This window comes from Toxorhynchites rutilus, chromosome 1 (assembly GCF_029784135.1).
Source record: "Toxorhynchites rutilus septentrionalis strain SRP chromosome 1, ASM2978413v1, whole genome shotgun sequence".
In the NCBI taxonomy this organism is placed as follows: domain Eukaryota; kingdom Metazoa; phylum Arthropoda; class Insecta; order Diptera; family Culicidae; genus Toxorhynchites; species Toxorhynchites rutilus.
The window spans coordinates 199709442-199737266 of NC_073744.1; the positions used below are offsets into that span (position 1 = coordinate 199709442).

General features: G+C 39.0%; 2 protein-coding genes across 6 annotated transcripts in view; one reads left to right on the forward strand and one right to left on the reverse strand.

The window, feature by feature from the left end:
• The window catches only part of LOC129763293 (uncharacterized), a 162955-nt gene that overhangs the window by 62722 nt on the left and 72408 nt on the right, over positions 1–27825 (forward strand). For all 4 annotated transcript variants that reach the window (XM_055762196.1, XM_055762199.1, XM_055762197.1 and 1 more), the window contains exon 2: positions 25804–26013. In XM_055762196.1, coding sequence (XP_055618171.1) covers positions 25804–26013 — 210 coding nt within the window. The remainder of the gene's footprint in view (positions 1–25803; positions 26014–27825) is intronic.
• The window catches only part of LOC129763292 (type II inositol 3,4-bisphosphate 4-phosphatase), a 207589-nt gene that overhangs the window by 31504 nt on the left and 148260 nt on the right, over positions 1–27825 (reverse strand). The gene's annotated exons all lie outside the window — the stretch shown is intronic.

Below are 27825 nucleotides of genomic sequence, written 5' to 3' on the forward strand. Positions count from 1 at the left end.
GAGAGAGAGAGTAATCATTGCATAGGGTAACTGATTTTAGTTTGTCTAGTCGAAAATCTGATCTTGGATTGTTACACTTTTTGAATGCTCTTGTTGAGCGCACATGTGTCAAATCAGCTATTCAAATGCTTCCAGACATTTAAATAAAATAGTCTTTTTCATGATTTACAATATTTTTATAGAATATTTTTACGGATTCACATGTTTTAAAGCTTTATAAAGTCCACCTTCTATTGGTGCCAATGCGCCCCTCATTTGAGCTAACTTTCAATCAACCATATTCAGACATTTTCTAGATTATAACACTTACAAAACACTTAAAAATAATGCTTGCACGTCATTTGGATCAGATTTATATATCTAAATCATGTAATCAATGCATTTCGATGACCTCTATTCTGATCATGGTTTGTCCGATGTGCTGATGTTGGTTTGTCCACATTGTTACCATGGCAGCCGCTTGGCGCGCTGCGGTTTGTTTATGTTGTCTTTCGCGCATAACAGTAATAAAGTTTCTCTGTGTTGAGTGAAGTTCACCTTCAAAATGCCCAAGAAAAGGCAATATTCTGAAGAAAGGCTAAATTATGAATGGATCAATATGATGACAGTAAACTCAAGCAATGAGAAATGCAACATCTACTTGAAAAATTGGAATTTCTGCATTCAAAAATGGATGGATTCCTAAAACCGCACAAACCATGATAATTTTTCGGACAAACCATGATCAGACATGAACAAACCACGATCATAATTTCTCTTTGAAGAAAATCGTTAAAAAAACATAAAAAATGCACAATTCGAAAGCCTTATGGTATTTTTAGCAACTGGAGCGTTTCAACAAACCTAAACTCGTCTTGAACAACATTTGATTTTCATGAAGAAAAATTGATTTGAATTTACTAGTTGCGTGAAAACACCCAAAATCGGACAAACCAACATCATTTATCTTTCCAATAAAATTCCATGAAACTTTTTTTTTTGCTTCTGATGATTGTGTACGATCCGTAGGGACACACCTTTGGTTAAATTCGAAGTTAATCAACCCTATTCCGGTACCCGATCGGATGTGAAATTAGCACAATGTTGCATTCTGTAACCCGAACGAGATCGACTGCTGCTTTCTAAAATCCGTTCGAGATTTAAATTCATGGGTCATTTAAGCAACTTTGCATACTGGAAATATTCGAAAAATAATTAGACTAATGTTTTGAAAAAGACAATTTTTTTTCTTAATTTTTTACAAAAATTTATATCTTAAAAACTATGATACCTACAAAATTCTTGTCAAAGGATGAAATGTAGGAAAGTATTTATATTTTCACAAAAAATACCTAAAAAAACAAAAAAGTTTTTTTATTTTAAAAGTTTTTTTTAATATTTGACGAATTTAATGCCAACTCGACTGGCCGTTGGCAGCACCATCTCAGACAGTAGTGAAACGTTGTGGGTGTAAAGACATGGGTCATTTAAGCAACTTTGAATACTTGAAATATTCGAAAAATAATTAGACTAATTTTTTGAAAAAGACTATTTTGTTTTCTAAAATTTTTACAAAAATTTATTACTTACAAACTATGATACCTACAAATGTTTTGCCAAAGGATGAAATGTAGGAAAATATTTAAATTTTCACAAAAAATATCTAAATATTTCTTGGAAAAAAATTTCGCTGACAAAAAAGTTATTTTAAAAAATAAAATTGTTTTTTTCAAAAACGTATTTTTTAAAAATTTAAAAAAATATATATATGAATAGCCCTTGCTAATTTTTCTCTATTTAGAAACATGTCAAACGTGAGAATTTACACACAAAAATATTACGAGCAAAACATTATTTTTTTCAGGAGTCAAAAAATGACATATATTCCAAAAACTATAAAAGATAGAAAGTTGATGTCTTCGACAAAAGTTTATATTTTAACAAGATCTAAAACTTTGTCGAATACACTATATCGCTATCTTGACATTAAACCAAATTAGAGTTAGTTGTATTTTTTTCAAAGAAAACATGAAAAAGTTGTTGTTCGAAAAACTTTCTCCCTGTAAAAGTGCCCATCTTCCGATGTATGGACGACTTGTTGGAAATTGTGAGGGCTATTCATATATATATTTTTGGGAATTTAAAAAGAATACGTTTTTGAGAAAAATTAATTTTAGTTTTTAAAATAATACAGTTAAAATAACTTTTTTGTCAGCAGTTTTTTTTGTGAAAATTTAAACAATTTCCTACATTTCATCCTCTGACAAGAATTTTGTAGGTATCATAGTTTTTAAATTATAATTTTTTGTAAAAAAATAAGAAAAAAATTTTTTTTTCCGAAAAGTAGTCTAATTCTTTTTCGAATATTTCAAGTATGCAAAGTTACTTAAATGACCCATGTCTTTACACCCACAACGTTTCACTACTATCTGAGATGGTCAAATGACGATTGGGTTCGAATCCTGAACGTATTGTAGAATGCAGAAGTCAATCTCGATCGGATTGTGAAGTTTAAAATCCGTTCGTGTTCCGGAATATGGGTGAGTTCGTTTTTTGTGTTTATTTTTCTATGAAATTTGCAAGTGTAAACACGAAGGAAAAATCTCACCGGTAAAGAACCGTTCCAGCGAATATAACTTTGAATAATGAAATCAATAAATATTCAAACAAGTTGTTTAAAAATTGATTTTCACTTCCAGTTCCGAAACCTCATTGAAAACTCTGTATTCCGTCATTCATTTGGGAATAAAGTCAACACGTAAAATGGAAAATAAGGAATAAATTTTGTCTCAATTTTATTTTGACTTCGTACATCTTCCAATATTCTAAATGGACAATTCGGTGAATTGTGCATTCGTTTTGACGTAGGACTACGTCTTTCATTTCTATACCGGGGTGTAAAATCAAAGTTTCGAAAACGAAAGCGTTACGCCGGAGACCGAGATTTTGAGCGTTAATAGCTCCTAAACAACTGAACGAAATGGTATGATAAACACTTCATTCGAAAGATAAAATGTCTACGCGTTATATACTTATTACTTTTTGATCCAAAAACTTGTTTCAATAGTCTTAAAATTGCTTTCAAAACAGGCTATTGAAATCACCAATCGGTATATAAGCGAGCGGCGCTCGGAAATCCACTCAGTTCTAATTGAACAGCGATTGGAGCATGTTGTCGCTGTTGCGGTGAAGCTCTTTATTTATCATGAAAGCGCGGATGAACGGTGTCACCAAGAGCCTGTTTGTGCACCCTAGGCCAGAAGGGAATCTATCAGGAGGAGAGTGATGCCACAAACGGTTCCCTGGGAAGACATCGCTACACACACATACACGCGCGGCTATTAACAGGTGGTTATCGAGTTGGCATTAACCACTGGTGGGCTTCCAGTATCGAGGAAAATGTGGAAATATCTAATCGTTACTGAAAATAATCTGCCAGTTCCTTTGGGAATTTTCAAAATATATTCATGTGAAAGAGTTTAATTGAATGTTTTCTATCCATGTTACACTGTGACCAAATATGTTTCAATCAAGTGCTATTAACAGGTGGTTATCGAGTTGGCATTAACCACTGGTGGGCTTCCAGTATCGAGGAAAATGTGGAAATATCTAATCGTTACTGAAAATAATCTGCCAGTTCCTTTGGGAATTTTCAAAATATATTCATGTGAAAGAGTTTAATTGAATGTTTTCTATCCATGTAACACTGTGACCAAATAGATTTGGTTTTGTGGTTTTTCAATCAATCGCAATTAACAGGATAGCTTCAGAAGATTATTCTTCCCCATCAGTAGGATATTTCCGTATCCAATATTGTATGCACCCGCAATCGATTATTGCTCAGTCGCCGAAAGTTCCGAGCTCAGAGAGTTCATTCCCCTCTAGTTTGCCTTCCAAATTGCCATCGTAAACCACACCTTCTCTCGATTCAATCACACACAAAAAGCATACCTCAGCGATATTCTGGTGGTGAGACACATTCATTTTTCGTGAGGACATCGACAAGACAACATCGTTGCCTAACGTGCTGGAGGAGGTGGACGGCGAAGGATCGACACATACACGCGCAGAACTCTTTCCGTTAGGATGCCATTCAGCATCGAGAAAGTTCCGGAAAGATCTAATCATTGCTGGAAAATAATCTGCCAGTTCCTCTGGGAATTTTCAAAATATATTCATGTGAAAGAGTTTAATTGAATGTTTTCTATCCATGTTACACTGTGACCAAATATGTTTCAATCAAGTGCTATTAACAGGTGGTTATCGAGTTGGCATTAACCACTGGTGGGCTTCCAGTATCGAGGAAAATGTGGAAATATCTAATCGTTACTGAAAATAATCTGCCAGTTCCTTTGGGAATTTTCAAAATATATTCATGTGAAAGAGTTTAATTGAATGTTTTCTATCCATGTAACACTGTGACCAAATACATTTGGTTTTGTGGTTTTTCAATCAATCGCAATTAACAGGATAGCTTCAGAAGATTATTCTTCTCCATCAGTAGGATATTTCCGTATCCAATATTGTATGCGCCCGCAATCGATTATTGCTCAGTCGCCGAAAGTTCCGAGCTCAGAGAGTTCATTCCCCTCTAGTTTGCCTTCCAAATTGCCATCGTAAACCACACCTTCTCTCGATTCAATCACACACAAAAAGCATACTTAAGCGATATTCTGGTGGTGAGACACATTCATTTTTCGTGAGGACATCGACAAGACAACATCGTTGCCTAACGTGCTGGAGGAGGTGGACGTCGAAGGATCGACACATACACGCGCAGAACTCTTTCCCTTAGGATGCCATTCAGCATCGAGAAAGTTCCGGAAAGATCTAATCATTGCTGGAAAATAATCTGCCAGTTCCTTTGGGAATTTTCAAAATATATTCATGTGAAAGAGTTTAATTGAATGTTTTCTATCCATGTTACACTGTGACCAAATATGTTTCAATCAAGTGCTATTAACAGGTGGTTATCGAGTTGGCATTAACCACTGGTGGGCTTCCAGTATCGAGGAAAATGTGGAAATATCTAATCGTTACTGAAAATAATCTGCCAGTTCCTTTGGGAATTTTCAAAATATATTCATGTGAGAGAGTTTAATTGAATGTTTTCTATCCAGGTTACACTGTGACCAAATATGTTTCAACCAAGTGCTATTAACAGGTGGTTATCGAGTTGGCATTAACCACTGGTGGGCTTCCAGTATCGAGGAAAATGTGGAAATATCTAATCGTTACTGAAAATAATCTGCCAGTTCCTCTGGGAATTTAAAATTACATTCATGTGAAAGAGTTTTTTTTAAGTTTTTTCTATCCATGTAACACTGTGACCAAATACATTTGGTTTTGTGATTTTTCAATCAATCGCAATTAACAGGATAGCTTCTGAAGATTATTCTTCCCCATCAGTAGGATATTTCCGTATCCAATATTGTATGCGCCCGCAATCGATTATTGCTCAGTCGCCGAAAGTTCCGAGCTCAGAGAGTTCATTCCCCTCTAGTTTGCCTTCCAAATTGCCATCGTAAACCACACCTTCTCTCGATTCAATCACACACAAAAAGCATACCTCAGCGATATTCTGGTGGTGAGACACATTCATTTTTCGTGAGGACATCGACAAGACAACATCGTTGCCTAACGTGCTGGAGGAGGTGGACGGCGAAGGATCGACACATACACGCGCAGAACTCTTTCCGTTAGGATGCCACTCAGCATCGGGAAAGTTCCGGAAAGATCTAATCATTGCTGGAAAATAATCTGCCAATTCCTCTGGGAATTTTCAAAATATATTCATGTGAAAGAGTTTAATTGAATGTTTTCTATCCATGTTACACTGCGACCAAATATGTTTCAATCAAGTGCTATTAACAGGTGGTTATCGAGTTGGCATTAACCACTGGTGGGTTTCCAGTATCGAGGAAAATGTGGAAATATCTAATCGTTACTGAAAATAATCTGCCAGTTCCTTTGGGAATTTTCAAAATATATTCATGTGAAAGAGTTTAATTGAATGTTTTCTATCCATGTAACACTGTGACCAAATACATTTGGTTTTGTGGTTTTTTAATCAATCGCAATTAACAGGATAGCTTCAGAAGATTATTCTTCCCCATCAGTAGGATATTTCCGTATCCAATATTGTATGCGCCCGCAATGGATTATTGCTCAGTCGCCGAAAGTTCCGAGCTCAGAGAGTTCATTCCCCTCTAGTTTGCCTTCCAAATGCTATCGTAAACCACACCTTCTCTCGATTCAATCACACACAAAAAGCATACTTAAGCGATATTCTGGTGGTGAGACACATTCATTTTTCGTGAGGACATCGACAAGACAACATCGTTGCCTAACGTGCTGGAGGAGGTGGACGGCGAAGGATCGACACATACACGCGCAGAACTCTTTCCGTTAGGATGCCATTTAGCATCGGGAAAGTTCCGGAAAGATCTAATCATTGCTGGAAAATAATCTGCCAGTTCCTCTGGGAATTTTCAAAATATATTCATGTGAAAGAGTTTAATTGAATGTTTTCTATCCATGTAACACTGTGACCAAATATGTTTCAATCAAGTGCTATTAACAGATGGTTATCGAGTTAGCATTAACCACTGGTGGGCTTCCAGTATCGAGGAAAATGTGGAAATATCTAATCGTTACTGAAAATAATCTGCCAGTTCCTCTGGGAATTTAAAATTACATTCATGTGAAAGAGTTTATTTTAATGTTTTCTATCCATGAAACACTGTGACCAAATACATTTGGTTTTGTGATTTTTCAATCAATCGCAATCAACAGGATAGCTTCTGAAGATTATTCTTCCCCATCAGTAGGATATTTCCGTATCCAATATTGGATGCATAAAACCTTGTGGCTCCAACGTAACGCTCTCGTTTTCGAAGTTCTCCAAATATTCATTCATTCAGAATGAATTCAGATTCAACTTCAAACAAATGATCTCTAAATCAACGATAGTCCTACGTCACCCTTGCGGTTATACCATAGATATAACCCACTTCCTGTTTTTTTGGAGAAAGCACATCATACACTGGACCTTATTAACCCCAATCAGCAATTGAAATGTAGGCCAAACAACTGAATCAGGTTTTTATCGATACCTGAGGCCCGAACTCTCACCTGTTTCCGGACAGCGCACGCGGAACAAGTGCAGTTAAAACTGCCCCGAACAACTTCCCACATATCCAATATAACTCATACGGTTTATCCCATATCGAGCACACTCCAATCCATCCCAGATATAGAGGCGATTCCGTTAATTGGGAGATTCGTTTCTCAGTTTCTCGATCGCATTTTTGTTGATCTTCCCGATCTTCCCAGTTCCCAGCAAGTGCCGGCAGATGAGAGGCCCCAACAAAGCGAAAATATTTGCCCAATTTTCGGTTAGCAATAACCGATGCGTTATTGGTGTTTAATGCCTCTCCTCCCTCTTAATATCTGTCTGTCTGTTGTTTGATTTTCTATCATAGATGTTCCCCCAAAGCGGGGAGAGAAACCAAGATATCCAACGGGGCGAGAAAACTGTTGATTTGAGGAATGGGGAAAGAAAAAACGATGATTAAGCGGTGGCGGCATCACTCCGAGAGTGGTCGATCGAAAGAGGTGTTTTGGGTAAAATGAATACCTGAGATCAGGTGTGATGTATGGAAGAGTTTTGGCTTCCTCTCCGCACAGCATTCGCACCCCTGGATGGTGGAAAGCGTGTAAATTGAATGAAAAAACCATCGAATTGAGTGGATTATTTGGGTATAAATCAGATTCTCCGTGGTTTGCCGGGAGGAAAAGTAGGGTCCACGCCGCGAAAGTAAACAAATTTTTGGCGTGTTCAATTAAGTAAATAATTTGATTGATTTCATTCGGTTTGGCGATACCATTTTTGGAAAAAAAAATAGTTTCGGTTCGTTCACTCTGCTGATGAAATGAAGTACTTCAAAACATTGCAACGAACGTTTTAGTCACTTCCGAAGCAAATCACATATTTTTCCCGATACACGTGCTGTTCGCGGAAGGAGTGATTTTGACCAACTCTCACTTCGAGCATTTTGCCACAAATTAAGCGCTGGTTCAATGAGTTTTGAGTTATGAGTCAGTGAGAATCAGTCGTAATGTTCAGCACTTTGGACGATGATTTATTTCTAGTGCTTTTACTAATTCGCCAGTCTAGTGGATATTTACCATAATAACTTGGGGCAGATTTATTCGATGGGGAAGCAATTGGATGAAACGGAGTGAAAGGCAGGTGGCACAAGCACTATTGTCGATAACAACTCTACTACGTTCAGCATTGAATGAGAATGTCTCTCAATGATATATGTTGGATGGGTTTCTTTTAAAGTGAGGAAGTACTCACTCGGCTATTTTAGTTCCCGGTGTTTACAAGATCTAAGAGATGTTTGAAGTGCCAATACCAGTTGTGAATGGAGATTTTCGAGTGAATCTTCCATTCATTAATGCGAACAGGTTTTCATACATCATATATGTTATACAGCAATGAGGTACATATAGAGGTGGAGCAGTAGGCGAAGTGTATCTGTATTGGCAAGCCGAATATCGTGTTGTAATTATTTGCATTCAACTTGGAATGTATATGGAAGAAACAAAACAATGTTGAAAGTACTTACGGTTGCATGATAATTCGAGCCAAAATTCTCATGAAATCATTCAACTGGTTGTTTTTTAACAGATGACAATTGTATCGTGGCTTATTTCGATTATTCATGTGGCAAAAAGGTCCAGAGAGCAGTCGTATGCATAGTTCTAGAAAGCAGTAACATTTTCGGTGAAATTTTGATTAATTGGCGATTATTATCTCACAACATACACACCGACACTGAGAGCCTTCGAAACATCAACTTCATAACGGTAAAATAATGAAACTTCGTTTGTTTCTATGAACGTGGGGGAGTGAAAATGGCACATAGAAATATCACTTTTATCCGTCTTTTTCGACATGATTTCACAAATATTCACTTCACGCTATCACATTAGCCTCATATTCAGCGGGAGCTCTACAAAAATGTTATAAACGTACATTTAAATTACTTCCTGAAAATAGCATTTTTACATGGATGCGGTGGGCAATCAAAGATAAACACAACGACTGACGTCACTTTTTGTGAAATAGTTATGGCAGCGCATGCTATGTCGTTGGAAACTCGACCATCTTCATGACCTTTTTTCCAGGACATTGGTTGTACAGCAAGACTAAGGGTGCTCATACACTGTTTGACCGAAGCCAAATATTTGACTCTTTTTGACAGATAAAATTTGGTCAACGTGTACTGATCAAATATATTCTACACAAAACACGACAAGCAAATATTCAATTATTGGATGCCTAAAATATTTTTTCAGTCTGTTCTTCGAACCTGTCGGTACATGGTTAGGTTACCTTTAAGGTGGCCGTACACTGTTTGCCCGGAGGTTAAATATTTGATATTTTTTGACAGATAAGGTTTGATTTGATATTTGTACAAACACTATTTTGTTTGCCACTCTTCAATTTTAGACAGTAGTAAACAATAGCAAACACCGAACATGGAAAAAAAATCAACTAAAATATCCAAGGTAACCTAACCATGTACCGACAGGTTCGAAGAACAGACTGAAAAAATATTTTAGGCATCCATTAATTGAATATTTGCTTGTCGTGTTTTGTGTAGAATATATTTGATCAGTACACGTTGACCAAATTTTATCTGTCAAAAAGAGTCAAATATTTGGCAACGGTCAAACAGTGTATGAGCACCCTAAGCGACACTGAATTTATTCGGGCACGGGAAGTAAAGCCTGCATCTTCTTCCAATTCCTTTTTCCATATTCGGATATTTGAATTCTACAGTACAGATTTACGATCCAGAAAACGGTGAAACGAGTGAATCAGCATCGGAAACACAATCAGGATGAAATAAAAGAATATGAAGAATTACACCCCAAACTAACGAATATTCTATTTTGCCTTTATTTATTTCATGAGTAAACAATTCCAAAATTCAACTGAATTACGTTAAGAGTGTATAGCATCACAGTAGGCATGTGTTGTCATGATAACTTTATTTGTTTGCATCAAGAACTCTTCGAAACAAGCACTTAACTAAACTCGACAAAAAAATTACAGGAACAGAACGCGAAGTAGTAAATTTTAAGTGGTTTTTGACATGCTGTAACCTCGTGAAAAATCAACGCATATCGATGGGATGCGCATCATTTAGAAGCTACAACCTTCAGTTATTAGAGTATTTTACGTACATATTTTTATCTTGGTATGTGTGTAGTGGGCAACAATATTATCAATTATCATCGCAAGTAGCTTGCCAAGACCGTTCCTGTAGGACCTTCCCACACATATATACAGTGGGGGAAAATCTTATAAGCGCACCTGGGTTTTCTGAAAATTCTAGATATATAGTAGATAAAACCATTCCTTTTTTAAGGTAGTGATTTCCTAATGACTAAATGTGTACTAACTTTGTTGTTTAAGTCATAATTGGTGCAAACATATTTTTTTAACTAAAACATTTTTAAAATTATGGTGCGAAATTCTCATAAGCGCAACTGGCATTTTAAATATTTTCCCACCAATATGTAAACATCTTGGCCATTTTTCAACACATCCTGGTAAGGTTGTAACGTGAGAACGAGTTAACCACAATCAGCTAAGCAGTGAAGTAGCGCAATTGAATTTGAAGCACGATGCCGAAAGGAAAGTTCTTGGACGAAACTGAGCGGAGATTAATAACCGAATTGAAGGATATTGGTTTAAGCAACCGGGAGATAGCAAAAAGGATCGATAGAGGAGAAACAGTGGTCCGGAATTTTTTCCAGAAGGGCCCAAAAATGGCATCAGAAGGAAGAATAAAGGTAACTGCAAAATTTCAAACCGCGACCGGATCCGCATCATTCAGCTTGGGGAGGCTGGAAAATGTAATGCTTCGGAAATAAAGCAAGAACTGGACCTTCCCATATCCAAACGACGTGTTTCCCAAATTTTGCGAGGATCTGGACATCTGGTTTACACGAAGAAGGCAAAGAAACCAAACCTCACCCCAAGGCACATTAAAGCAAGATTGGATTTCGCTAAACAGCACATGGATTGGAAGGCAGAGTGGGATGAAGTGATCTTTTCCGACGAGAAAAAGTTCAATCTTGATGGTCCCGACTGCTGCGCGTATTATTGGCATGATCTACGAAAAAATCTCGAAGTGAAGTTGAGCAGGAATTAGGGTGGTGGAAGTCTCATGGTGTGGGCTACGTTTTCAAGAAAAGGGAAGACTCCTATCGCCATTATTTCGACAAGGATGAACTCCGACAAATATGTAGAGCTGCTGGACAGTGTTTTGGTGCCATTTACAGAAGACATTACGGACGACAACTTCATCTTCCAGCAGGATAATGCTGCCATTCACGTAAGCAAGAAATCGTTGTCATGGTTTTCCGAAAGAAACATTCAGGTTATGGACTGGCCAGCTCGTAGCCCGGATCTCAATCCCATCGAGAATCTCTGGGGAATCCTGGCAGGGCGAGTCTACAGTGGTGGACGGCAATTTGCAACAGTTCGTGAGTTGGAGAGATGTGTAAAGGACGAGTGGAATAAAATTCCACATGAAATGTTGGATAATCTGATTGAGTCAATGCCAAACCGTGTCTATGAAACTATTCTGAAAAATGGTAAACCAACCATATATTGAATGCTGTCATTTTCATGTATAAATCGTTCTTTGAGAATAAAGTCTGATGTGCGCTTATAAGAATTTCTACCTTGAAAACACGTTTTTTCTCATTCTGAACAACTGTTGAGAATAGGATTGGGACTTTTCTTGACAAGATTAACTCGATGTTCGAAGGCCCATGAAAATATTTTGGAAATATATATCTAGTTAATCTTACAGCCAAAATATACATGTGCGCTTATAGGAATTTCTCGCACTGTATTTCAGTTTGAATGAAAAATTATCCCTTCGTCTTTGATGACGAATAATTCAATAAACAACTATCGCACCGCAAATCGAAAGGCAGTTTTGGAAATAAATTCTGCACAAGTATAATTTGTTACTTTGACGAAAAAAAAATTATTTCAATTTTTTGCATCGATTTCAATAAAGTGTCGAAAACAGGATTTTTATAGTGCTTTACAAAATCCACCGTAATTCTGCAAATATCGCAGTAAGTTCTTATGTTTGCAGGCAAATTTTTAGCCTAGTGTATTCCCTAAACATTTGAGAACGTTTCATATTGACACGTTCAGCCGTTTTTTCTAACCGATTTTTCAAAATTTGGAGTAAATAAGTGGAGCATTTAATCGCAAATCGTGTCAGAAGTACAAAGTCCAACGCGACTCTCAGAATGAACGATTTATACGTTACAAATAGTTCGTTCTGAGAGTCGCGTTGGATTTTGTACTTCTGATACGATTTGCGATTAAATACTCCTCTTATTTACTCCAAGTTTTGAAAAATCGGCTAGAAAAAACGGCTGAACGTATATTTGCAGAATGGCGAACTCCATTTGCCACAGATCGAGCAGATCGCTTGCCAAATCAAGTATTTCTTGGCGAACTTTGAAAGTTTCTGCTTCCTCACTTTCTCCGGAGCATCAAACTCGTGCTGGGTGGTGAAGAACAGTAGCTCCGGAAGCTGCCGGAAGTACGCCTTGACGTAAGTCTCATCATCCATGATGAGACAATGAGGCTTCTTCAGCATCTAGGTGTAGGGTTTCCGGGCCCATGACTTTCCCAGCGTTTTTTTGCCGTTCGTCACGATCTGGAGCCTTCTGCACGTTGTACGTATGCAGTCCCTCCCGGTCCTTGGCTCTCTGAACGGAAGACCTGGACAGATTCAACTTTTTGGCCACATCCCTAACAAAAGCTTTGGGATTCCGCTTAACCGCTTTCACGACACGCTTGTGATCCTGATCACTGATAGAGAATCCATTCTGACCGCAATTCTCTTTCCGTTCGATGCGCAGAGTTTCGTGGTAACGTTTGATCACACGACTCACCGTTGACTGCACGATTCCGAGTTGTTCTCCGATGTCCCGATGAGAGATTTAAGGGTGCTTGCGCAAAATCAATTCGCGACGTCGTTTTTCGGGCAGCGATAAAAATATGGAGTAAACAAGTAAACACTACTTCTAGCCAAATTTTCAAGAGAAAATACCCAATAGGTAAATGCAATCTTCAAGAATACAATTGAAGAGAATACGTTTATGTGAAGGTTTTCGATGAAAAACCCGGCGTTGGATTAATAATTTACACCCATGAAAAAAGTATTCCGAATATCTGTGGAACGTGATTCCAGTGTTTGAATTTCTCACGAAATTGAACGATACACAATGTGTCATGCAAGTAACTATTCACAAACATATAATCTAACTTGGATGTCCTTGAGCGACTGACAGTATTCACTTTTGTTGCACTAAATGAATATACGAAGCGAGAAACGAAGCCTGTTGATTACATATCTGAGCTGTACCTAACATCGCACACCACCTTCGAAGCCTGCATACAAGTTTGAACCGCATATATCGTCCCGTTCTAGCTATAGCGAATAACCGCTGCACAGACAAGTGCAGACCGATAAATGATTCAGGAAAAATTACGTCATCATTCGATCACCATTTGCGGAGAGTAGCGAATGGGAGAAGAACTAAAACGAGAGTTTTTTTTTCTCACTGGAGCGGTATTGCTAGTAAAACTCCGCGGTCTATATGAATATAAATATTGCAAGGGATAGCAGCGCTAAAAATGAAACATATAATCTGACTACCCTTCTCCGAGCTAAATATTCACGTAGTTTGCACTCTCCGACTCTTTTGGGTCAGGATTTGTTGATGTAACTGAATATGAATCATACGCTTTGCGCAGTCCGTATGATTCTGCTGCTTCATGATGCATGGACAGATTCGACATGTATGGTAAATCAGGGTAAAACTGACACCATAGGAATTTCCACATATGTGTCTTCGACTTCAAATCGTTACAGAACATTTCTTCAACTGTTCATGAACCATTCTATAGTATCTGTTGATCATTCTATGATTAGTGCTCGAATTTTGATAGAATACAAAAATTTATGTTTTCAGGTGAAATAAATAGGAGTGCGGGTGAGATCAACAGCCTGTCAGGTAAAACCGACATCTTTGAAGAAACGAATGAAAAATAATTTCAAAGTATTAAGAGGTTATCTATATACTATGCGGACACTTTAAGATCCCAGCTTAGGTGAGCACCCACGTGAAATGTGCCGATGGGCGTTGAACGAAGAGATATCATGAGCTCTGCCAGGCTTTTTGTATTTCTTTGTATTTGCCAACAGATGATTTCCATCCCAATGGCATTAGTACTTAAACTAACTTAAACTAACAACACAAATTTTAAAACTGACAACACCGTAAGCTAACAAAAAAATCGTCAAAATTCGCGCTTATTCGATTCTTGTGATACATTGAAATCAAACACAAAGTAACACTTATTGAAAACACGACACATACTCCGCACTGGTTCATGTAGGCCATAGTTCGTTCTAGCATGAGGTATGATGAAAAATGAGTGTGATCGTAGATGACGACGACGGGTATTAATGTGCAGCATACTGAGCAGTATAGGACAATCGAGATTGCCCTGCAAAAGATTTGCAACGAAGCATGCTTTCGTTACCTTGCGTCTCGCGGCCAATTGTTCCAGGTTGATGAGCTTACACCCGCTTGTGTAGCTTGGCAAATTCAAAGGATCCCTCCAGCTGAGGTGACGAAGTGCAAACCTGATGAATTTCCTTTGAACAGATTCAATGCGTTGTGTTCCATTTTGGTAGTGCGGTGACCAAGCAATGGATGAGTATTCCAGGATAGGACGCACAAATGAACAATATAAGGCTTTTAGGCAGTTTTTTTTTATCCCATTTATTTATTTAAGGCTCATTAGCATTTTAGCTGTAACAGAGCCGAATTTTAATCGTGTACATGTCCACATGGTTATCATATCTATAATTAATTAGCACATTACACAGTTGCCATTCGCCAGTATTTCTTCTATACCATTACATATGGTACATTCACACAGTAGCCATTTAGGCGTAAGAGTATTCTTTCTGTTCTTCCATTATCCAGTTGGACCACCGGACAGCGGAGACAGTTGATTGATCATTGTTGAGTTATTTATAGAACAGCAGTCCGATGTGTCTTGCAGAGCAGAGCAGTTGTATGGATGAATCGATCTTATTTCGACCGTGGATCGATCTCCATCGCTGATAATTGTTGCGTGGACGTAGCTATTCTGTAACAACACAAAGATGGTCAATGAGGTTGATTGATCATTGTTGAGTTATTTATAGAACAGCAGTCCGATGTGTCTTGCAGAGCAGAGCAGTTGTATGGATGAATCGATCTTATTTCGACCGTGGATCGATCTCCATCGCTGATAATTGTTGCGTGGACGTAGCTATTCTGTAACAACACAAAGATGGTCAATGAGGGCCCTGAGTTTTGAACTCACGATCGATCGCTTACTAAGCGAACACGCAATCAATGTGGCTACGGAGACCCCCATTTTAGGCAGTTAACGTCCTTGAATTTTTTGGCAAAGCGAAAAAGAAACCCCAATTGCGAAGTGGCTTTAGATACAGCATATGTGACGTGATCTTTGAAACTCATTTTAGCGTCGATCAGAATCCCCAAGTCCTTGACTATTGATTCGCGTTTGAGTTGTACGCCTGCCAATGTGTAGTCAAAGCAGAAGAGTGTGTGTTTACGCCCGAATGAAATAACGGAGCACTTCGACACGTTAAGCGACATACGGTTCGTTAGACACCATTCGGCAAAAGCTTCCAATTGTTGTTGCAGGAATAATGCGTCTCGCGGTTGCTATATCACATAGTAGAGCTTCAGGTCATCGGCATACGAGAGTTTCAGACATTTCATAGTGAAGTTGACATCGTTCATGTACAGCAGGAACAAAAATGGTCCTAGGTGACTGCCCTGCGGAACACCAGACCAAACCGGAAACGGTGATGAAACATGATCTCCAATTTTGGCTGCCATGCTGCGACCAGTGAGATACGATCGGATCCAGATGACCATTTGGTTACTCATTCCAAGTTTGTCAAATTTAGCTACTGCTATTCGATGATTCATCTTATCAAACGCTGCGGATAAGTCGGTGTAGATAGCGTCTACTTGTAGTCCATTCTCAATTTGATGTATCACGAACGAGGTGAAGCACGTCAAGTTAGTGGTCGTGGAACGCTTAGGCATAAATCCGTGTTGTTCCAATGAGATATACTGTGAACACCTTTGCATTAACGCCTGAAGCACGATCAGCTCAAACAACTTCGAGGTGGCACATAATGCAGCAATACCTCGATAGCTCGAAACGCTCCGTTTGCATCCTTTCTTATATACTGGAAAAACATACGACTCTTTCCAGCATCTCGGGAATACACCGGAAGATAAGGACAGATTGAACAGTGTCGCTAGAGGTGACGCAAGTGTGTCTACACAACCTTTCAAGACGAGTGATGGAATGCCGTCCGGACCACATCCTGTGGAGGTTTTCATGTTCTTAGTTGCTGCAATTACCATATCGTCAGTGATAACAAAATCCAGCTCAGAAGCAAGAAGTCGAAGTACGTTTCTGGTAGAAGCAGCAACATCCTGTGGATCGATGTGTTCATTGACAAACACATTACTGAACTGAGAGCGAAACAGGTCAGCGATGTCGGTAGTCGTATCAGCTTCCAATAAACCGTTGGTCAACGTAGATGGTAGACCGGATTCCTTACGTTGGTCTTTGACGTAACGCCAAAATCCTTTAGGATTTACCTTAAGGCGTCTCTGCAGACGGTCTTGATAAGCACTGAAGAGACGATTATTGAGCTGTTTATACTCAGCATTCGTCTTTAGATAAAAGCAGACTGCTTCACTCTTTTAAGATACTTCAGGGCACTATTTGACCAGGCAGGCTTGGTATCCTCACGTTTCGTCTTCAATGGAACAAACTGATCGATTGCATACAGCAGAATACTCGACATGATCGATGCAGCGAGGTTAGCGTCACAGCCTTGAAAAACATCCACTCGATTTGTGCGAGGAAATTGTTCATCGCGGTAAAATCAGTTTTACTGAAATCGTACGAAACACTTTCAGAAGCATCGTGAAATTGTCGGAAAGGTTTCAAATTGAGATTCACCAGTATAGGAGGATGATGTCGCACTATTTTAACAAGTGGTGAATGGTCCTTGCATGACTGTGCAGTGCTCACATAGTTCTTCGTTGACGAAGCACAGATCAAGTATGCGATCGTTTTCATTTTTGATTCCTATCATTTGCCTCAGTCCAGCGGTGCAATAGGAATCAAGCAGTTCTTGTGATGTCAAGCAGATCGAGGATTGAGAAGAAACCGGGTAGAGAAAACCATGCGAGTTATGCTGCCAAGAGATTGAGCTCAAGTTGAAGTCGCCCAGGATCATAATGTTGTCTCTCAGTTCTAGTTGTGAAACAACCCAATAGAGAGAGTCAAGATGTTGGTTGATCAAAGGTCCATCGTTTACCCTATCAGGAGGCATGTAAACTACGCACAAGTAAAGTGTAGCGTCCAAAGTGGTAATAGCGATCCACAGATGCTCTACCGTCGAGCAACTCGGAGGATTGAGCGTACGGGATTTGATCCTTGAGTGAACAGCCAACAATACACCACCTCCCGTGCGTTTGTTACTATTCAGCGACGAACGATCCTGCCTGTAGACGGAGTAAGAGTTGTCGAACAGCTGACTTGATGCAGTGTTTCCATTGAGCCAGGTTTCGGAAAAGACGTAAATGTCGTAGGAGCCATCACTCAGAGCCAATTGGTACTCTACGAGAGAGTTGTTGATACCACCAACGTTTTGGTAGTAAATTAAGATATCCGAGGAATCAGGACTGCCATTTCTCTGTTGTTGCTCATTCCTGTGGGGTGAGTAGACATCAGAACAAGGTTTGCCGTTCCTTATGGAGTACTTGCCATGGGAGGCAGATCGGAAGACCCCTTCGTCAACACTATACTCAGGGCCGGGACGACTTGAAGGACAAGAGTGAAGGTACTGTGGCTGTTCGAAGATAGTTGGCACGACTGAGCAAGGTGAGTCAGGGGCTTCCTTACTGCTTTGTGTCGAGCGTCCCGGGTTGACATGCCCGATTGGTTGGTTTTGGCTGTTTTATCAGTTCAGTTCTGCCGTTTTTTCTTTCGAATATAAACACGAGGCATCTACAAAAGGTAAGAAAGCGTTTTTTCTGCCTGTGAAACACAAACCAGGTGTCGGTTTTACCCTAACTGAAGGTGTCGGTGTTACCCCAAATGGACTCGAAATTTCAAAACAATGTTTTCGAGAATCGATAAGCAACAACATCACCTACTGTCTCACAAACTACATTGAACAATGATCTACGATCAATTAAGCTCATAGAAGTATCGAATTTCCCACAACTTTCCGACTTAAACACTTAAATTCCACGAGCGAAATTTTACATGGACATGGACATGTTTACTCACCGGTTCTGTTTTGTTGTTTGTTTTGACAGCAAAGCGACTTCCGCCGATGTGAGGTACCTCGAAACGTAAGAAATGACAAGTGTGTACAGAGGACATCGGAAAATTTTCAAAATATTGCTTCTAACTGAAAAAATCGGGGTGTCGGTTTTTCCCTGATTTCCCCTAATGAGTTAGAGGCAAAGAAGAATATAAACTTTCTGCACCGAAACCGTTCATGACGGTTTTGGTTTGCTTGCTCGTGTATCATGAAGTGCGAACCGAAGCAGAGTTGTCTCGTTCTGTTTTGTGTCATGATTTGTTGCACGTAAAAGCAAATTGAGTTCTGTAAGATCATGTTCGAACGAACAAAAACGAATTATTTCAGTGAAGCTGTGACAATGGCTCTAGCTCTCTGTGTCTAACTAAGGTTCTGATTCTATTTGCGGGTTATTGATGGCTCTGGATCTGGCTATGGTTCTAACTATGACTCTAGATTTGGTTATTGCTCTGGCACTGACTATAGCTCTTGTTCTGGCTCTGGTTCGAAGTGTGGCTCGCACTTTCTGTGGATGGCTCTAGCTCCCCGTCTCTAAATTCAGTCCTGGCACTGTTTTCAGATTATAGATTGGATTTTAATCAAACTTTGATTTTGTGTCTTGCTATTACTCTTGCTCCGGTTCGGCATCGACTCATCATGTTTGTCTCTGGCTCTAAACCTGACCCAGAACTTCCAGAAGACTAAGAAGTAGAGATGAATAATTAGGTCATTCATCTCTACTTTTGGGTCTATCCTTGACTCTTACCGGTTATCTTTATCTCTGACTTTGGCTAAGCTCTCACTTTGGCTTCGGTAGTGACTTCGGATCAATATTCCAGATTTAAGATTTCAAATTCATGAGTTTAGATTTGGGAATAGAGAAGATAAATGGAAGAATTGGGAAAATAATGCCAATTCCGTAGAATGATTCCAGATCGATCGAGCGGCCACTGATTTAATATTCAAAGTAGAAATTTGAATTTTCGAGTTAGATTCCAGATTAGGATTCTAGAGTATTATTAAACATTCAAATCTAAAATCTAGTCAATCCAGATTCAGATATTAGATCGCAGATTTGGTTTTCAGACCCAGATCCAGATTCTGACTCTTGGTTTAAACTCCAGAGTCATATTCCAAACTCTTAATATCACATTTACACTTACATTTCAAAATCCAAATACAGGTTCTTTTTGAAAAAAAAAAAACACAAATACAGGATTTAGTATTCCAAATTGTACATCACAAAATTCCAAACATTCGAAATTCCATATTCGAACTACAAATTCCAAACATCCTTTCAAATTTTTAATCTCAATACTCAATCAGATATGACAGATTTCAGATTTGGATTCGAGGGTACGAATAAGATTCGGATTTAGAATTCGTATTTCATATTACAAATTATAGAGCAAAAGTTTAAGTTTTCAAATTTCAACTTCAAATTCGATATTCCTTGTTCCTAATTTCAGATTATAGTATCTTTGCTCACAAATTTTACAATTCAGAGCTGGAAGTTCTGTTCCAAAATTCGCAGTCATATTTAGTTTACGGATTTAAATCCAGATTCATATTTCGGAATTCAGTCCTGTCCTAAAATCGAACTAAGAATTGCAAGCGGATGAATCATAATTCAAATTCTGATTTATGTTTCCAATTTCTAGTATTACAAATTAGGATAAATGATCTTGGTTTGTCCGATTCGGGGCGTTTTTACGCAACTAGTAAAAGGGAAATCGATTTTTCTTCATGAAAATCACACATAATCTATACGAGTTTGGGTTTGTTGAAAAGCCCCAAGTCTCTAGTTACTAATACTACCATAAGGCGTTTTTTATTTTTTTTTTTTATCTTCGCTTATTTTTCGTCGGCCTATTTCCGCCACTTTAGTGCCAATCACCGACATCAGGGAGGCGACTCCACCTGTTCCTACCTATCAGACTCAACAACTCATGAGCCGGGCCAACTTCTTTTACTTCCGCTCCGAAGGAAGACGTAACCAGAGATTTTTCGCCTCAGAAAATCCCAACGACGCCAGCTGGGATTGAACCCAGGCCGATCGGATTGTGAGGCTGTTACGCTAACCATACAACCACTGGCGCCGTCTACTACCATAAGGCGTTGAAATTATTCAAATTTTAATGTTTTTTAACGATTTTCCTCAAAGAGGAATTATGATCATGGTTTGACCACCTCTGATCATGGTTTGCCCAAAAAATGATCATGGTTTGTCCAGATTTAGAAACCACCATTTTTGAATGAAAATATTCGAATTCTCAAGTAGATGTTGCTTGTTGCATTCTCAAGCAGATTTGAATTCTCAAGTAGATGTTAAGTTTGAATTTATCAAAATGCGTGAATTTAATAATTTAGCTATGTAAATCTGATACAAATGGTTTGCAAGAATGATTTTTACAATATTTGTAAGTGTTATAATCCAGAATAGGTCTGAATACTTGCGAAATAATCATCTGGTGATCGATTAAAAGCTAGCTCGAATGAGGGGCGCATTGACACCAATAGATGATGTATTTTATAATCCTTTAAAACACGTGATTCCGTAAAAATATACTATAAAACTATTGTAAATCACGAAACAGACAATTTTATTTATATTTTTTGAAACATTCGAATACCTGATTTGACAAAGGTGTGCTGAATTAGAGCATTCAAAAAAGTGAACAAACCATGATCATATTTTCGACTGGACAAACCAAAATCATTTACCTTATATAGAGAATAGAAAGTGAATATTAATTTTGAGAAACCAAAATATTATAAATTATTTCGAGATATCGAGATATCGCTCTCGAATCCCGGATTCCGGCTTTGAATTCTATACACTAGAGTTCTAGTTTCTATATTCAGATTCAGCTTATAAAGGGTGTGTCACATCAAATTGCATCACGTAAAAAACGCTATAGAAATTTAATTTTTAGGAATTATAACTTCAGCTCTCGCTTATAATCAGATAAGAGTGTATAGATCACGTTGGCCATGCTTCACTGTCAATTTTTCGTAAATTTGGAAAAATGTCGTCGAACGAAAAAGAGCGTCATGAATTAATCTTGTACACTCATTTCGAGAATCCGGAGTTGTCACATCGGGACATCGGTAAGATGCTGGGAATCGTCCAATCCACGGTCAGCAGAGTACTAAAACGATACTTCGAGAACCTAACCATCGACCAGGAGGTGAAGAACGGCAAAAATGGATGCTCCGTCAGTGAAAAAGATCACAAGCGCGTAGTTAAGCAGTTTAGACGTGATCCGAGAAGTTCGGTCCGGGATGTCGCCAATAAACTGAATTTGTCAAGTTCATTCGTCCAGCGGACCAAGCAGCGGGAGGGCCTGCGTACATACAAGGTTCAGAAGGCTCCTAACCGCGACGAAAGGCATGGTGGGGAAGACGCGAGCACGGAAGCTGTACACCGAAATGCTGACGAAACCGCATTGCCTGGTAATGGACGACGAAACCTACATCAAAGCGGACTTTCGTCAGCTGCCGGGCCTGTTGTTCTTCTCCGCAGACGACAAATTCAGCGTTCCGGAGGAGATTCGCAAGCAGAAACTATCCAAGTTTGCCAAAAAGTACATGGTGTGGCAAGCGATCTGCTCTTGCGGAAAGCGGAGCGCCCCCTTCGTGATGACCGGCACGGTAAACGGGCAGGTTTACCTTAAGGAGTGCCTACAGAAGCGCTTACTACCACTATTGAAGCAGCACGAGGGCCCGACCATCTTCTGGCCGGATCTCGCTTCGTGCCACTATTCAAAGGACGTGTTGGAGTGGTACGAAGCCAACGGGGTCACCTTCGTGCCAAAGGAAATGAACCCGCCCAACGCGCCGGAGCTTCGCCCAATAGAGAAATATTGGGCGATTATGAAGCAGGCCCTCCGGAAGAACCCAAAAGTTGTCAAATCGGAGGCGGACTTCAAGAGAAAATGGATTTCTGTTAAAAAAAAAAACTACAACCTGATGCAATTTGATGTGACGCACCCTTTAAATATCAGCTCTATTGTTTGGATTTCATATTATTGTTCTGGATTCTATTTGTCGATTTTTAATCTACAAATCTTGAATGTGTAATATGTCTGAGATCTGAAATCTGAGTCTGGGATTTGAGGTCAATTTTTATTTTGAATCTGAATCCGGATCTGATGTTTCTGAAGATTCTAAATGAAAGAACTTAGTTCCAGATCCTGTATGCTTAACATATGCTCTGATTTTGATTCAAACTGTTTTTAAAAACTTTGTGGATTTTCAATTTTTGGCCTGATATTCATTCATATTGCACACTCAAGATTGACAGCTTAAAGATTACAGATTCCAAATTCCAGTCGCACCAAATCTACACCGCCGTTACTGAATCTCAGTCCGAATTCTAGATTCAAGAGTTGGATTCGGAGTTAGAGAGAGCTTGAGCGAGAACTTGAAACGTGCATGAATATCTAAAATTTATATTCTCAAATTCGATCCAGGTAACTCAAAATTGAAACATAAATTCTAACTGTGATTATAATGTTGATTCTGTAATGTTGGATTTATAATGAAAAATCAAGATAAAATTCGAAGACTCAAGAGCGGTCTGGAATGCTGTTTGTGATAGAAATTAAATATCTTGAACTTCCAAATTCAACCAGATTCGGTAGTTTCAGTTTTGGATTCCGATTTCTTCAATTTTGGATATGGCTTCGGTTTAAGTTCTAACTCAAGCCCCTTGTCTCTAGCCCGGGTTCTGAATCTAAATCTCTTTTTTCCTTAAGCTGACTTTGGCTATGTCGGTAGCATACCAAGGCTTTTATCCAAAAAGGGACTCCCATCCTGAGAAACACACAATGAGCTCTACTTAGTGTTATTGCAGATTCCGACTTGTGCTACTCTATTCCACCCTATTCCCATTCTTAAACCGTTTGAGGACGGAAGATAGCGCTTTTCTTGTTTTTTGTTAGCATTTTTGACTTGGCACCTTTTTAACGGGGTCTGGTGGTATTGAGGGCACAAATTGAAACAATCTAGAATCTATACCCCAACTCATCTGCATGCCCACTAAAATTATCCCGCACTCGAACGCTCAATCTATTGCTCCAAACGCATTCAATAAACTACTAATGTGCGTTCAACTTGTGATGCGAAAATTAGAATAGAACGTATTTTCATAATGAAAATTAACCGTTTCTTATCAAATATTCACTCTATGTAATTCACGGATTGATGCAAAACTGCATCAGTTCATGCGACATCGACATTTGAGCCCAAGTAGTGATGTCTAAATTTTTCATTTATTCGATTATCGATTAATCGTTGGGGTGTTTTTCAACATTCGATTCATTCGAATAATTGTCTTTCAATATTCGATTAATCGAGCGAATATTTATTTCTTGTAATAATCACGTATCACGTAGTCATTCTAGTCATTCTAGATGGTTGAATAAAAAAATGTTGGATAAAAAAATTATATAGCCTAATTCTTAACTTAAAAAATGCATTAACCTTTGGAAACATCCCTTCTTTCACTAATCGCGATTACAGGGACAATTATTCGATGTATTCATATTTTGATTTTCAATTATTCGATACAAAGTTACTCGATTAAAATTTCAGACATTCGATTATTTGAATTAATCGAACGATTAACCGACGTCTCTAAGCCCAAGAACCACAAAAGTGATGACGTTTGTATAACTACGCGCTCAAAAGCGAGATTCGATAGTAATTATTCATTTTGTAATTACTCATTTTGATTCAAATTCATTGTTTGCCTATTTTGCCATCGTGAACTTAAATGTAACAAATTATTATCAAACATTAATTTTAAGAATGAACTGACACACAAAATGACCACCCTGTACGAACTGTTATACAAATAACACAGATATGGTACACTCACAATACATTCAGAAAATTATGGCAATAGACACCGAACACAAACGAAACTCAATAGACCATGTAAAATGGGAGATAGATTTGCTATAGTGATCAGTATAGGACCGATCACCAAGGAATAAATATAGTGAAATACAAAAATTATATTATTGTGAAAAATTGAAAAGTGATTCTAATTAATTGGTATATGTCAAAAATTAAGTGGTTGGAATTGGGTATTGCTACATCAGTCTATGGAGGAAAAGGAAAGCGGATAATTGGATTCGTGATTTGGAAAGGACGGTATTCAGTAAGAAAAGAAGGAATTCAGTTGGGACAAATTACAAATTACACAACGCAGGATGAAAAGTACGTGCTGAAGGTGCATTTTCGAAGCGTTTAGGAGGTAGTACTCAACCCATGAACCTGAATCCCCCAACATTCATTTTAACCATTGAATGTCGTTAGTAAATGATAAAATTTTTTTATATGAACAATGATTTCAACACGCGATCGGATCAAAGTCATAGACACTCTTCGAAAATTTTAATTTTAGTAGTGCTTATAGGTTACGAATACTAACTTCTGGACATTTTTCAGAGACTCATGCCCCATCTAATGGTGATGAAATCGATATCACCTTAAGTTGGTTGATATCATCGATTATGTAAGAGATTCCGTTCGACCGATACGAGAAGGCATCTGCAGTATTAAAGGCGTAACACATGCTATCCATAATTTACCTAGTAAAAATGTAAATTACAACACTTATTCCAAGTAAAAAATTATTCTCCAACCTAGCGTAGAAAGAATTCTTGAAATCGGGAAATTTAAAGAGAATGCTGATTTTCTTTAAATCGTCAATTTGTCAATTCTTCAATTACATACGCAAAACTTAATTCATGGAGAATCAGGAAACATCCTCAAATATGAAAAAAAAAAACAGAAAGCACAAACAACAATCTAAAATCAGGGCATGATCAAGTCACAACTGATGCTATCTCTGCATCGGAAGAATTAGGCCAAAAAGTTTCAGCATTCCGTTGGGAACCTTAAAGACCCTTTAAAAGCTCCCCGAAAACAATGATCTCGATTTAACGAACAACCATCCGCCTAATGGCTCGTGGATGGCCACCAAATTTGATTCTGGATGCGAACGCGCCACGCGTTTACAACATATTCCAATTAAGAAGCACTTAAAGATAAGCGGCTTCCGCATCTCTCACCTCATGCACATTAAAAAAAAACAAGAAAATGCCGTTAACGAAACTCTTCGGAGGCCACAATTCAGTCAATCATCAGCTATTTGCTTCAATCATCAGTTTAACCTGAATTAACCCTAAATGAGCAACACTGCGAAAACATTATGAGCAAATTTCTTAATCGTTACCCTCTCCGTTTTTTTTTTTTGTTTCAGAACAACCCACGGCATCCCCACAAGTGGCAGCGGGTGCAAGCTGTCGATTCCCGGGAGCCCCCGCCCACAGCACCGTTCAATTCACAGATGACAACCTATCGGACGGAACGGTTGCATCGTATTCGTGCGAGCGAGGCTTCGAACTGCTTGGGCCCTCACGCCGGGTCTGTAACAATGGCCAGTGGATTCCGGAAGGAATTCCATTCTGCGGTAAGTACAAAACGATAGTTTGTTTTTGGGGGTCATTACCTTTGCAGTCACAAATGTTTGAGCTCCCAAATTCAGCGAATTCGGTGGGATTGTTGGGGGTCCATAAAGTAAAATAGAAAGTGCCTACTTGTTTTTTATGGCACTGCCATACCCTAAGCGGGAGTGACAGCAACGAATTGTCAACCGCTCTCCGCTCAACGAACAGTCACGAATTCCAACCGAGGCGTGCGCGCTTCTCAATTGTTTCTTTATTGCAGTGCGCGTTTGTTGTTTTTGTTTGGGCATTTCACTTTGTGTTCGTCCGCTGTTTGGCTTTATGAGCTTATAATCGTCTGTATTTTTAGTGCCCACTCGTTTGGACAGGGTTTCACAATTTCCTGCGCTTTCGAGTCATTCTTCGTCTTTCTCTTTTTCACTCTCCCTGTGTTTGGGAGGTTCCCTCCTTTTCAAGCAGATTGTCCAAAAACCAAGGATCAATTTCAGCACTATCAATAGATCATAAACACGCGTCGGTAATAATACCACCCGAATTACAGACCACGAATCGACCGATCGCTGAGAGCTGTCGATGATTGATGGGAAGAAAATCCTCCGCCGGCAAACACAACACAAGTAGGCGTCGACCGACGGTGCTGCCTTCTGCACGTGGAGAATCGCATCATTTTGAGAAGTGTTTTGATTGGGGCGTCCCTCCTGCCAGGCAGGATGTGGTTGCGAACCGAATGCTAAATATTTCCCCCAAAATAGCCGCGCGATGGTTCATTAGCCGAACGCTTAAACCACCAATTTGCTTCTAACCTAATAAGCAACCGGGGGGCGGGAAGTGACGATGATTGATGAAGCGCTCAGCTTGGGAGTCGACGCGCGAGCAGGCATAGTTATAACTCGATTGGCCTCATTACCATCTCTTCGGAGAAGGCCACTTGCTGCTTGCTGCACGGGGATGCTAATGATGGCGCTGATGATGATGATCAGATGGAATTTATCGGTAAAAACTGTTACTTCTGAATTCCTGCGCTTATGGGAACAACACGAAGTGAAACAAAAGAATACCGGTTGGCCATGTGGGAAGTGCAGGTTTTGTCACGGAACAGACGTTGACAGAATGCACATGTGTGGCGTTAAAGATGTTCTTTTGAAGAAAATTGATGAAACAGCTGCTCAATGATCTTGCAGTGCTTTGTCTATATGAACTTCCCGCGAAGTTTTTTTTGACGTAGGACTACGTCTTTCATTTCTATACCGGTGTGTAAAATCAAAGTTTCGAAAAGGAAAGCGTTACGCCGGAGACCGAGATTTTGAGTGTTAATAGCTCCTAAACAACTGAACGAAATGGTATGATAAACACTTCATTCGAAAGATAAAATGTCTACGCGTTCTATACTTGTTACTTTCTGATCCAAAAACTTGTTTCAATAGTCTTAAATTTGCTTTCAAAACAGGTTATTGAAATCACCAATCGGTATATAAGCGAGCGCCGCTCGGAAATCCACTCAGTTCTAATTGAACAGCGATTGGAGCATGTTGACCAAATATGTTTCAATCAAGTGCTATTAACAGATGGTTATCGAGTTAGCATTAACCACTGGTGGGCTTCCAGTATCTAGGAAAATGTGGAAATATCCAATCGTTACTGAAAATAATCTGCCTGTACCTCTGGGAATTTAAAATTACATTCATGTGAAAAAAATTATTTACATCGTTGCTGGACGAGCTGGACGGCGAGGGATCGAGTGCCTTTCTCAAGGCAAGAGGGTGGAGGTAGCGCTGGAGTAGAATAGAGTAGAGTTTTCAAAGGGCCTTTCTCAAGGC